This window comes from Oncorhynchus tshawytscha, unplaced genomic scaffold (genome assembly GCF_018296145.1).
Source record: "Oncorhynchus tshawytscha isolate Ot180627B unplaced genomic scaffold, Otsh_v2.0 Un_contig_3062_pilon_pilon, whole genome shotgun sequence".
NCBI lineage: Eukaryota > Metazoa > Chordata > Actinopteri > Salmoniformes > Salmonidae > Oncorhynchus > Oncorhynchus tshawytscha.
In genome coordinates, this window is record NW_024609754.1 from 225,464 (window position 1) to 238,188 (window position 12,725).

The following is a 12,725-nucleotide window of genomic DNA, read 5'->3' on the forward strand; positions in this document are numbered from 1 at the left end:
ACACACACACACTCCTTCCTCAAGTCACCACCCTAACCCCTGCCCCTCCTACCCCTCCAGGTGGACCCTCGTAAGTATGCAGACGGAGACCGGGAGATCCTGGACGATCCTTCCTACGGCTACTCCTCCCTCTTCACTCCCGAACGCTCGTGGCCCGACCCCGATGACGAACACTTTGACCTTCACCACGAGAACAAGTACTGTGACCTGGAGTGTTCCCACACCTGTAACTACAAGGTGGTGTCTCCATCCTACCTGGATAACCTGATCTGGAGGGACAGCGAGGTCAACCACTACTACGAGCCCAAGCTCATTATAGATCTGTCCAACTGGAAGGAGCAGCAGAGTAAAGAGAAACAGGCTCAGGCTGCAGGCAGAGACAAGGAGCACAAGGCCCAGAAGAGTAAGTGTGAGAAGAACGGCCTGGTGAAGGCTCAGATGGTTCTACAGGTAGAGAAGAGCCCGGTGGAGAAGGACTCCCAGCAAGAGAAGAACCAGACCCAGACTACTCAACAGAATCAAGGCTTTGACTTTGACTCCTTCATCGCCGGCACCATCAAACTGAGCCTGCGAACTGAGCCCAGCGACGTGGGACTCCTGGGGGACGTGGGCCTCCTGAGCGAGGTGGGAGTGGGCCTCCTGAGCGAGGTGGGCCTCCTGAACGAGCTCAACTCGTCTGTGTCCCAGCTGGAGGCTCCGCGGTCAGGCTCCATGTCCAAAACCATCAGCCAGGAGAAGGAGGAGAAGTGCCTGGTGAACTTTGCTCAGGTCAGCATCACCGTGGGGACCGCTGGGTCTGGGGCACGTCCCGCACACCCCTGGGAGAGCTTCGGAGGAGGGGAGAGGGTGGAGGAGCGGAGAGGTGGGTGTCTGATGGACGGGGCGGGGCGCTGGGACGTTGGGAAAGAGGAGCAGCTCCAGAAGGACAGCTGCTACACCAGCTACCTGGACAGACTGTTCAGCAGGAAGGACGAGGGCAGCGGGGAGAGTGCTGCTAGCGCCGCCGACACCCCAGAACCTGAGCCCTCGGATGTGGGAGTGGAGAGGGAACGGGACGAGGGGGGCTTCCTGGCGCGGAGCGGAGAAATCATGTTTAACATGCAGCTGGACTCTCTGGCGCTGCCGGGATTCGATGCTACGACCGACGTGCCGCTCAAATCCATCCAGGCCTCCCTCGCTCCCTCCACGGTCAAATGCTCGCCTCAGATTGCCCACACAACCTACAGCAGCTTCTTCAAGCATCTGAATTAAAAAAAACAAATGATACAATACCATGTTCCTCACAGTGCAAGATCTCTAGGCTGGTTCTGTTCTGTTGTCCTTGTATTTTATTTCATTATGATAGTGATGTTATTTTACTTGAATCATTTCATACCTTATTGTATGGCTCCTTTTTTTTAAATATAAACTTTTATTTGTATTATTATTATTTTTTAGTTGTTGTAGGAGTTAAAGGTAAAATAGACTGGGTTGAAAGTTGCTAGCAGATCAAACATCAGAGTTATTACCTCCAGGGTCACTGACCCTACCTGAGTTGATCTCCCCAATTATCCCTCAGCATCCACCAACTGGCAGCATTTACACTGCACACTGAGTACTGTAGACTAAAAGGAGAGGAGAGAAGGAATGGGGAAGAGAGAAGGAAGGTGGAGAATTGGATAGGGGGAGATATATGGAGGGATATGAGAAGTGGTGCGATGCTAAGCAGAACAGCCCTGTTGATCCTGCAGCCTTCCCCCTGAGCTCATCACTGATCTAAGACCTGTGGCTGAATAAGTGAAAGGAAGGTTTGCACCCTATCACTTAAACCAATCAGACCCTCTCAGATCAGTCATGTGGTCAACACAGGAAGAGGTGTATAGAAATCACAGCTTTGTATCTGTGCCATTCTGGTGTCTGTGACAGCATGGCCAGTGCCATTGAGGCTATCTCCATTTTAAAGTAGTATATTTTCTTCTTCTTTTGATGTTTGAAGAGTGTAACGCTAATAGTGGTGACTTTACCGCCACCTGCAGTCTTCGAGTCTTGAAACCAAATCGTGTTATTCATTTATTGTGGCCACTAGATGGCGGTCATTTAGCTTAAAGCCATTTACAAACTAGGCAAACCAATTTGAAGAAGACAAATGCTCTGCTGATCGCTCCCAACCCATAGGAATCCCCACCCAGTTCAATACTTTACAATGGTGGAAGCCCTCAATGGAAATGTCCATGCAAAAACAGGTTATTTCCAAGTAATGTTCTCTACATCTCCATGGGAGTAAGGATAAATATCTTAACAGAGCCAATGTGAGAAGATGGGAGGGCATTGTGAACTAAAGGAGAGAGGTGTATTGTGGGAGACGTAGTCATACTGACATCACAATCGCTGTAGGTCTTTTCACTAGGGAGGGGGGGGGACAGGCTTTTCTTTTAAAAAAAAAAAGAGGTTTTATTTGAAAATGTACTTTAATTATTTTTACCAAGTGTTTAATTTATTTCTGTATAATTTCCTAAAAGAGGCTTCCTGAAACCCCCTCATTTCATACTGTAGTTTGTTTGACACATGATGCCAGCAGCGAACCATTACTCCTGGACCTTTTGTGAATGTGTTATCTACCTCAAGGTAACAGCAGCGAGAGACATTCGAAGCCGCACTAGTGCTTACACACACACACACACACACACACACACACTACCATCCTCATACACACACACACACACCACACACACACTACCATCCTCATACACACACACACACACACTACCATCCTCATACACACACACACACACACCACACACACACTACCATCCTCATACACACACACACACACACTACCATCCTCATACACACACACACACTACCATCCTCATACACCACACACACTACCATCCTCATACCACACACACACACTACCATCCTCATGCATACACACACACACACACCACACCACTCTCTCACTACCATCCTCATACACATTGCATTGACATAGTGACCTTCTGTTTTGACAGTCGTGTTTCCATTATTTATTTCTAGCAGATATTTATTTGAACGGGACAACGTGTTATTTCAATGTAACTGTTCTGGACACCGAGGCGTTGGACGAGAGGGACGGGGGGAGTGAGATGGAAGGACATCCCATTTTTCATTGTGTCACTACGATGATTCATTAGTTATGGTAGGTTGCAAGTTAATCATTAATTAATCTGTCTAAGTTATAGAAGCTTTCCATTTTCAATCATTTGTCATTTTTTATTTATAGGTGCATTCTGTTTTTTTGGGGGGGGAATGTTTCATGACAAGCACCTAAGTCTTACTTTAAAAAAAAATCTAAATGTAAATTGTTAAAATGGTGTGCATGGAAGAAACAGGAGGTACATTAAAACGAAGTTAAGGGTGTACATCATTACATTTAATTGTGTTTTTATTACATATTTAAGTTTCCAAGCATGATGGGATTCCGTTCTGATGGTGTAGCATGTTCAACATGAGGACATTAGTTTTTGCCTTAAAGCTGCCTCTCCATTTTGTAATAATCGGTTCCCCTGTTCTATGAAATATCTCATTTAATAAACATGACCAGCAAACAATTGGACTGTCTTTTTCTTTCTTTCTTTGTTTTAGAAAGGATTTGAAACCATTTTGTTTCAAAGACAACTGTTGAAAAAGCGCTATGGACAAATGCATCCTCTCCTGTCTCCCTTCTCTCTCCTCCCTCTCCTGTCTCTCTCTCCTCCCTCTTCTGTCTCTCTCTCTCTCTCCTCCCTCTTCTGTCTCTCTCTCTCTCTCCTCCCTCTTCTGTCTCTCTCTCTCTCTCCTCCCTCTTCTCTCTCTCTCTCTCTCTCTCCTCCCTCTTCTGTCTCTCTCTCTCTCTCCTCCCTCTTCTGTCTCTCTCTCTCTCTCCCTCTCTCTCTCTCTCTCCTCCCTCTTCTGTCTCTCTCTCTCTCTCCTCCCTCTTCTGTCTCTCTCTCTCTCTCTCCTCCCTCTTCTGTCTCTCTCTCTCTCTCCCTCCCTCTGTCTCTCTCTCTCTCCTCCCTCTCTGTCTCTCTCTCTCCTCCCTCTTCTCTCTCTCTCCTCTCCTCTTCTGTCTCTCTCTCTCTCTCCTCCCTCTCTCTCTCTCTCTCTCCTCCCCTTCTGTCTCTCTCTCTCTCCCTCTCTCCTCCCTCTTCTGTCTCTCTCTCTCTCTCTCCTCCCTCTTCTGTCTCTCTCTCTCTCTCCTCTCCTCCCTCTTCTGTCTCTCTCTCTCTCTCCTCCCTCTTCTGTCTCTCTCTCTCTCTCTCTCCTCCCTCTTCTCTCTCTCTCCTCCCTCTCTCTCTCTCCTCCCTCTTCTCTCTCTCTCTCTCTCCTCCCTCTTCTGTCTCTCTCTCTCTCTCTCTCCTCCCTCTTCTCTCTCTCTCTCCTCCCTCTTCTGTCTCTCTCCTCTTCTGTCTCCTCTCCTCTTCTCCCTCTTCTGTCTCTCTCTCTCCTCCCTCTTCTGTCTCTCTCTCTCTCTTCCCTCTTCTGTCTCTCTGTCTCCTCCCTCTTCTGTCTCCTGTGTGTAAAGTGCTGACTGCAGTCCCCTATTGTAGGGTCCAGTTTCACAATGTTCCCGTAGACTGGTTTTATTGCACCGCTACATGGACGTACCTTTACACACAGCTACTGAACCAACAGCTACACGGACGTTCCTATACACACAGCTACTGAACCAACAGCTACACGGACGTTCCTTTACACACAGCTACTGAACCAACAGCTACGCGGACGTTCCTTTACACACAGCTACTGAACCAACAGCTACGCGGACGTTCCTCACAGCCACTGAACCAACAGCTACTGGACGTTCCACACAGCTACACACAGCTACTGAACCAACAGCTACACGGACAGTTCCTATACACACAGCTACTGAACCAACAGCTACACGGACGTTCCTTTACACAGCTACTGAACCAACAGCTACTGGACGTTCCTTTACACACAGCTACTGAACCAACAGCTACACATACACACAGCTACTGAACCAACAGCTACCTTTACACACAGCTACTGAACCAACAGCTACACGGACGTTCCTTTACACACAGCTACTGAACCAACAGCTACATGACGTTCCTTTACACACACTACTGAACCAACCTCTTACACAGCTAGAACCAACAGCTACATGGACGTTCCTTTACACACAGCTACTGAACCAACAGCTACACGGACGTTCCTTTACACACAGCTACTGAACCAACAGCTACACGGACGTTCCTTTACACACAGCTACTGAACCAACAGCTACACGGACGTTCCTATACACACAGCTACTGAACCAACAGCTACACGGACGTTCCTATACACACAGCTACTGAACCAACAGCTACACGGACGTACCTTTACACACAGCTACTGAACCAACAGCTACACGGACGTACCTTTACACAGCTACTGAACCAACAGCTACATGGACGTTCCTTTACACACAGCTACTGAACCAACAGCTACATGGACGTTCCTTTACACACAGCTACTGAACCAACAGCTACATGGACGTTCCTTTACACACAGCCACATGGAGCTCCAGCACCCTGTTCCCTATGTGGTGCACTACTTTTAGACCAGAGCCTTATGGGCCAAGGGAACATGGTGCCATTTGGGATGCACATTGACTCTGTCTACCCCCTAGGGCCCTGATCTATACCGGCAGATACCAGCACTCTACCCAGCCCAACACCTCACTAGGACTGGGTTAATGTATCACAGTTGGTATGCCTGGGCTTATGACTGTGGTTACAACACCTATTCCCACTTGGCCTAACAGTTCCGGAACACTGGCTGTTCCTCTGTTGTTATAGTAACAACTCATCAGTCTACACTAGAATGGTTTACGGGTGCTAGCCTGCTAGGCAGAGCCATATATTTACAACTGCCTCCTGTTTCAGTCTGGCCCAAGTTCTTATGCAGTAGTTCAGCCAGGCAGCCGGAGAGTTTCGGTCTGACCCGTTTCATATCCAGGGTTGGAAATGAAATGTGTCCTGAAATGGCTGTCATTTACAGTGGGGTTCTGAACTTGACACCCTTGAAAAAGATGACCAATAATGACTTAAGTGTTACCTTTTGACCCTCTCTAACTTCCTCACTCTTTATTCACAATTCATTTTGATTTATTTTTATTTCACCTTTATTTTACAAGGCAGGCTAGTTGAGAACAAGTTCTCATTTGCAACTGCGACCTGGCCAAGATAAAACGTAGCAATTCGACACATACAACAACACAGAGTTACACATGGAATGAACAAAACATGCAGTCAATAAATAATACAGTCCAGCAGCAGAGTTAGGAAGGACACCTGTATGATTGTAGCGACTGGGTGTATTGATAAAGTGATCTAAAGTGTAATTAACTTTACCATGTTCAAAGGAATATTCAATGTCTGCTTTAAAAATAAATGTTTTACCCATCTGCCAATAGGTGCCCTTCTTTGTGAGGCGTTGGAAAACCTCCCTGGTGTTTGTGGTTGAATCTGTGTTTGAAATTCACTGCTTGAATGTGGTGTACAGAGATGAGGTAGTCATTCATGTTAAAACACAATTATTGTACACAATGAGTCCATGCAACTTATGTGACTTGTTAAGCACATTTTTACTCCTGAACTTATTTAGACTTGCCATAACACAGGGGTTGAATACTTATTGACTCGACATTTCAGCTTTAAAACGTTTTATTCATTTGTAAAAATGTCTAAAAACATAATTCCACTTTGACGTTATGGGGTATTGTGTTGAGGCCAGTGACAATGTTTGGGGTGATTTTCATCTATTTTCAATTCAGGCTGTAACAACAAAATGTGGAAAAAGTCAAGGGGTGTGAATACTTTGACGGCACTGTGTCTCACGCGGATAGATTTTGGGGTCCGAGTAACTCCTCTTGCTTCGCCTCTTCATCTCTGATACAAGGTCAGATATTTTTGAATCGGCCGTTTTGAAACAGGGTCCTGTCTGGCTCAGTTGGTAGAGCATGGCGCTAGCAGTGCCAGGACCGTGGATTCCATTGCCCCTGGGGCCACCCTTACGAAAATGGATGCATGCCTGATTGTCGCTTTGGATGACAGCGTCTCCTAAATGACTAACCCACTTGAACTTGACCCGTCTCAGGTGAAGGTCTGGACTTGCACTAATAATGTCTGGGATTCAGAGAAGGTAAGCTGATCCTAGGTCAACTCTTACCAGAGTATGAGAGACACACATTCACCAATTGTACAGGCAAGCTATCCAATGACCACTGCACACAGAATTGTAGGTAGATACGTCATTGCTTGCACAACTTTGGCCAACTTCTCCCTCGAGACAGCTCCATGCTGCCTGGGCTGATGTCACTAGCTGTCTGTTGTCACTAGATAACTAGTTCACCCACAAAAGCATTCCTGACACGAGGCCAACAGCTCCCTTTCGCTCTCTCTTTCCTGGAAGACCAATTAAAACCAACGTGGCAATATTAGCGCCGGGTGGAAATGGCACCGAAGCCTTCCTTCTAGTAAGGGCTAAAATAAGTCCAATGGTGGAGGACATCTGTTTACTAAAATCTAAAATCATGGATAACCTCAGAGCAGAATTCTGACTTATCTCCAAGTCTCACTTTGACATCAATCTCTGACTTGAGCTCTTAGTACACATTTATCTGTCTTTATAATGTGAAATGTTTATGATGCTTCCTTAAATGTTATCTGCCCATGGCCTACAGAAGAAAACTAGCCAGCAAAATCTAGCACTTTTACAGAAATGTTCATTAAAATAAATATATTTGTTTACTCAGCAGGCCATTTGGTGGGTGATGTTTACTGTTTTGGCACTACTAATTCCAGAGCACTACAGTACAGGCAAGCTATCCATTTAGTTCCAGAACACTACAGTACAGGCAAGTTATCTATTTAGTTCCAGAACACTACAGTACAGGCAAGCTATCTATTTAGTTCCAGAACACTACAGTACAGGCAAGCTATCCATTTAGTTCCAGAACACTACAGTACAGGCAAGCCAGAACACTGTCCATTTAGTTCCAGAACACTACAGTACAGGCAAGCTATCCATTTAGTTCCAGAACACTACAGTACAGGCAAGCTATCTATTTAGTTCCAGAACACTACAGTACAGGCAAGCTATCTATTTAGTTCCAGAACACTACAGTACAGGCAAGCTATCTATTTAGTTCCAGAACACTACAGTACAGGCAAGCTATCCATTTAGTTCCAGAACACTACAGTACAGGCAAGCTATCCATTTAGTTCCAGAACACTACAGTACAGGCAAGCCAGAACACTGTCCATTTAGTTCCAGAACACTACAGTACAGGCAAGCTATCCATTTAGTTCCAGAACACTACAGTACAGGCAAGCCAGAACACTGTCCATTTAGTTCCAGAACACTACAGTACAGGCAAGCTATCCATTTAGTTCCAGAACACTACAGTACAGGCAAGCTATCCATTTAGTTCCAGAACACTACAGTACAGGCAAGCTGTCCATTTAGTTCCAGAACACTACAGTACAGGCAAGCTATCCATTTAGTTCCAGAACACTACAGTACAGGCAAGCCAGAACACTGTCCATTTAGTTCCAGAACACTACAGTACAGGCAAGTTATCCATTTAGTTCCAGAACACTACAGTACAGGCAAGTTATCCATTTAGTTCCAGAACACTACAGTACAGGCAAGTTATCCATTTAGTTCCAGAACACTACAGTACAGGCAAGTTATCCATTTAGTTCCAGAACACTACAGTACAGGCAAGTTATCCATTTAGTTCCAGAACACTACAGTACAGGCAAGTTATCCATTTAGTTCCAGAACACTACAGTACAGGCAAGTTATCCATTTAGTTCCAGAACACTACAGTACAGGCAAGCTATCCATTTAGTTCCAGAACACTACAGTACAGGCAAGCTATCCATTTAGTTCCAGAACACTACAGTACAGGGAAGCTGTCCATTTAGTTCCAGAACACTGTCCATTTAGTTCCAGAACACTACAGTACAGGCAAGCTATCCATTTAGTTCCAGAACACTACAGTACAGGCAAGTTATCCATTTAGTTCCAGAACACTACAGTACAGGCAAGTTATCCATTTAGTTCCAGAACACTACAGTACAGGCAAGCTATCCATTTAGTTCCAGAACACTACAGTACAGGGAAGCTGTCCATTTAGTTCCAGAACACTGTCCATTTAGTTCCAGAACACTACAGTACAGGCAAGCTATCCATTTAGTTCAAGAACACTACAGTACAGGCAAGTTGTCCATTTAGTCTCAGAACACTACAGTACAGGCAAGCTATCTATTTAGTTCCAGAACACTACAGTACAGGCAAGTTATCCATTTAGTTCCAGAACACTACAGTACAGGCAAGCTATCCATTTAGTTCCAGAACACTACAGTACAGGCAAGCTATCCATTTAGTTCCAGAACACTACAGTACAGGCAAGCTATCCATTTAGTTCCAGAACACTACAGTACAGGGAAGCTGTCCATTTAGTTCCAGAACACTGTCCATTTAGTTCCAGAACACTACAGTACAGGCAAGCTATCTATTTAGTTCCAGAACACCATTTAGTTCCAGAACACTACAGTACAGGCAAGCTATCCATTTAGTTCCAGAACACTACAGTACAGGCAAGCTGTCCATTTAGTTCCAGAAACACATTTAGTTCCAGAACAGGCAAGTTATCCATTTAGTTCCAGAACACTACAGTACAGGCAAGTTGTCCAAGTTCCAGAACACTGTCCATTTAGTTCCAGAACACTACAGTACAGGCAAGCTATCCATTTAGTTCCAGAACACTACAGTACAGGTTATCATTTAGTTCCAGAACACTACAGTACAGGCAAGCTGTCCATTTAGTTCCAGAACACTACAGTACAGGCAAGCTGTCCATTTAGTTCCAGAACACTACAGTACAGGCAAGCTGTCCATTTAGTTCCAGAACACTACAGTACAGGCAAGCTGTCCATTTAGTTCCAGAACACTACAGTACAGGCAAGCTAAATCAGGCACACGTAACATATTTGGACAAACACATACTGTTTGGATCCAGCGGGTCTGTTATGTGCTCTGTCCATCCAGCTGACCCCAGAACAGCCCTGAGCTGAGAGGGACTGGACCGGGGCCAGAGAACACTAGGCTGTTATATTACAAAGTCCTCTTATAAATAGACATGCCACTCTCCATCCCACTCTCTCTCTCTCTCTGCAGCTATCTCTCACCTTCTCTCTGCGCCCATCTCCCCCTTTCTCTCTCTCTCTGTCTCTCCCTCTCTCTGCGCCTATCCCCCTTCCTTTTTCTCTCTGCGTCTCCCTCTCTCTCAAATCAAATCAAATCAAATCAAACTATAGTTTATTCCCCTTATAATATAACTCAGACTATAGTTTATTCCCCTTATAATATAACTCAGACTATAGTTTATTCCCCTTATAATATAACTCAGACTATAGTTTATTCCCCTTATAATATAACTCAGACTATAGTTTATTCCCCTTATAATATAACTCAGACTATAGTTTATTCCCCTTATAATATAACTCAGACTATAGTTTATTCCCCTTATAATATGACTCAGACTATAGTTTATTCCCCTTATAATATAACTCAGACTATAGTTTATTCCCCTTATAATATAACTCAGACTATAGTTTATTCCCCTTATAATATAACTCAGACTATAGTTTATTCCCCTTATAATATAACTCAGACTATAGTTTATTCCCCTTATAATATGACTCAGACCAATGTCAAATTGTCTTCTCACTAAAATATTGTGCAACAGACCACGTATACACCCTGCACACCCTTACTGACAAACAAACAAAGCAAAAGCAAAGTCTTCTCATGCTTTGTTGATTTCAAAAAAGCTTTTGACTCAATTTGTTAAGGTCTGCTATACAAATTGACGGAAAGCGGTGTTGGAGGGAAAGCATAATTATAATATTAATGTACACAAACAACAAGTATGCAGTTAAAATTGGCAATAAACACACAGATTTCTTTTCTCGGGGCCGTGGGGTGAGACAGGGATGCAGCTTGAGCCCCACCCTCTTCAACATACAGTGCATTCGGAAAGTATTGAGATCTCTTGACTTTTTCCACATTTTATTACGTTACAGCCTTATTCTAAAAAGGATCAAAAATATTTTATACCCAATAATGACAATGCAAAAACAGGTTTTTAGAAAAAAAACTGAAATACCTTATTCACATAAGTATTCGGACCCTTTGCTATGAGACTTGAAATGGAGCTCAGATGCATCCTGTTTTCAATGATTATCCTTGAGATATTTCTAAAACTTGATGGTAAATTCAATTGATTGGACATAATTTGGAAAGGCACACACTTGTCTATGTAAGGTCCCACAGAGACAGGATTGTGTCGAGTCACAAATCTGGGGAAGGGTAGCAAAACATTTCTGCAGCATTGAAGGTCCCCAAGAACACAGTGGCCTCCATCATTCTTAAATGGAAGGAGGTTGGAACCATCAAGACTCTTTTGAGACCTGGCCTCCCGGCCAAACTCAGCAATCGGGGGAGAAGGGCCTTGGTCAGGGAGGTGAGCAAGAACCCGATGTGACAAAAACCAAATTGAGACTGCATGCAGAATTCTGCAAAACTATCCTCCTTGTATAAGGTAAATCACCAAATAATGCATGCAGAATTAGGCCGATACCAGCTAATTATATAAATCCAGAAAAGAGATATTAAATTCTATAACCACCTAAAAGGAAGCAATTCCCAAACCTTCGTAACAAAGCCATCACCTACAGAGAGATGAACCTGGAGAAAAGTCCACTAAGCAAGCTGGTCCTGGGGTTCTGTTCACAAACAGACCCACAGAGCCCCAGGACAGCAACACAATTAGACCCAACCAAATCATGAGAAAACAAAAAGATAATTACTTGACACATTGGACACAAGAATTTACAAAAAAACAGAGCAAACTAGAATGCTATTTGGCCCTAAACAGAGAGCACACAGTGGCAGAATACCTGACCACTGTGACTGACCCTAAATAAGGAAAGCTTTGACTATGTACACACTCAGTGAGCATAGCCTTGCTATTGAGAAAGGTCGCTGTAGGCAGACCTGGCTCTCAAGAGAAGACAGGCTATGTGCACACTGCCCAAAAAATGAGAGGAAACTGAGCTGCACTTCTTAACCTTCTGCCAAATGTTTGACCATATTAGAGACACATATTTCCCTCAGAATACACAGATCCACAAAGAATTTAAAAACAAATCCAATTTTGATAAACTCCCATATCTACTGTGTGAAATACCACATGGTGACATCACAGCTGCAAGATTTGTGACTTGTTGCCACAAGAAAAGGGCAACCAGTTAAGAACAAACACCATTGCAAATACAACTCATATTTATGTTGATTTATTTTACCTTTTGTACTTTACAGTTTTTCTCAATTGCTAAAACACTAAAACCCATTGGCTGAACAAAGTTCTCAGTTGCCTGGACTCATTTATCTAATTATGCAGTCTGTTGTCAATACCTTAAACCATTTCACATGGTAAAACACCATTAGCAGATCTCACTTAGACTTCTCAGCAAAACTCTAAACACATTCTCATTCTCAAAACACATTCTGCACTCTAATGCACATGTCATCCATACTGGTAAACACAAGTGGAAACAATCAAATACAAATAGAGAACACATGTCATTGATTGAACACAACCACTGAAAATGGACTTAACCTGTTTGAAATGATGCGACACAACCAAT

At 44.0% G+C, this 12,725-nt stretch overlaps 1 protein-coding gene across 5 annotated transcripts in view; it reads left to right on the forward strand.

Moving 5' to 3' along the window:
- Nucleotides 1-2,669, forward strand: part of mapk6 (mitogen-activated protein kinase 6) — a 37,166-nt gene extending 34,497 nt beyond the window's left edge. For all 5 annotated transcript variants that reach the window (XM_042317609.1, XM_042317610.1, XM_042317611.1 and 2 more), the window contains one exon: nucleotides 61-2,669. In XM_042317609.1, coding sequence (XP_042173543.1) covers nucleotides 61-1,251 — 1,191 coding nt within the window. In that variant the 3' untranslated portion in view covers nucleotides 1,252-2,669. The remainder of the gene's footprint in view (nucleotides 1-60) is intronic.
- Nucleotides 2,670-12,725: the final 10,056 nt, after the last annotated feature.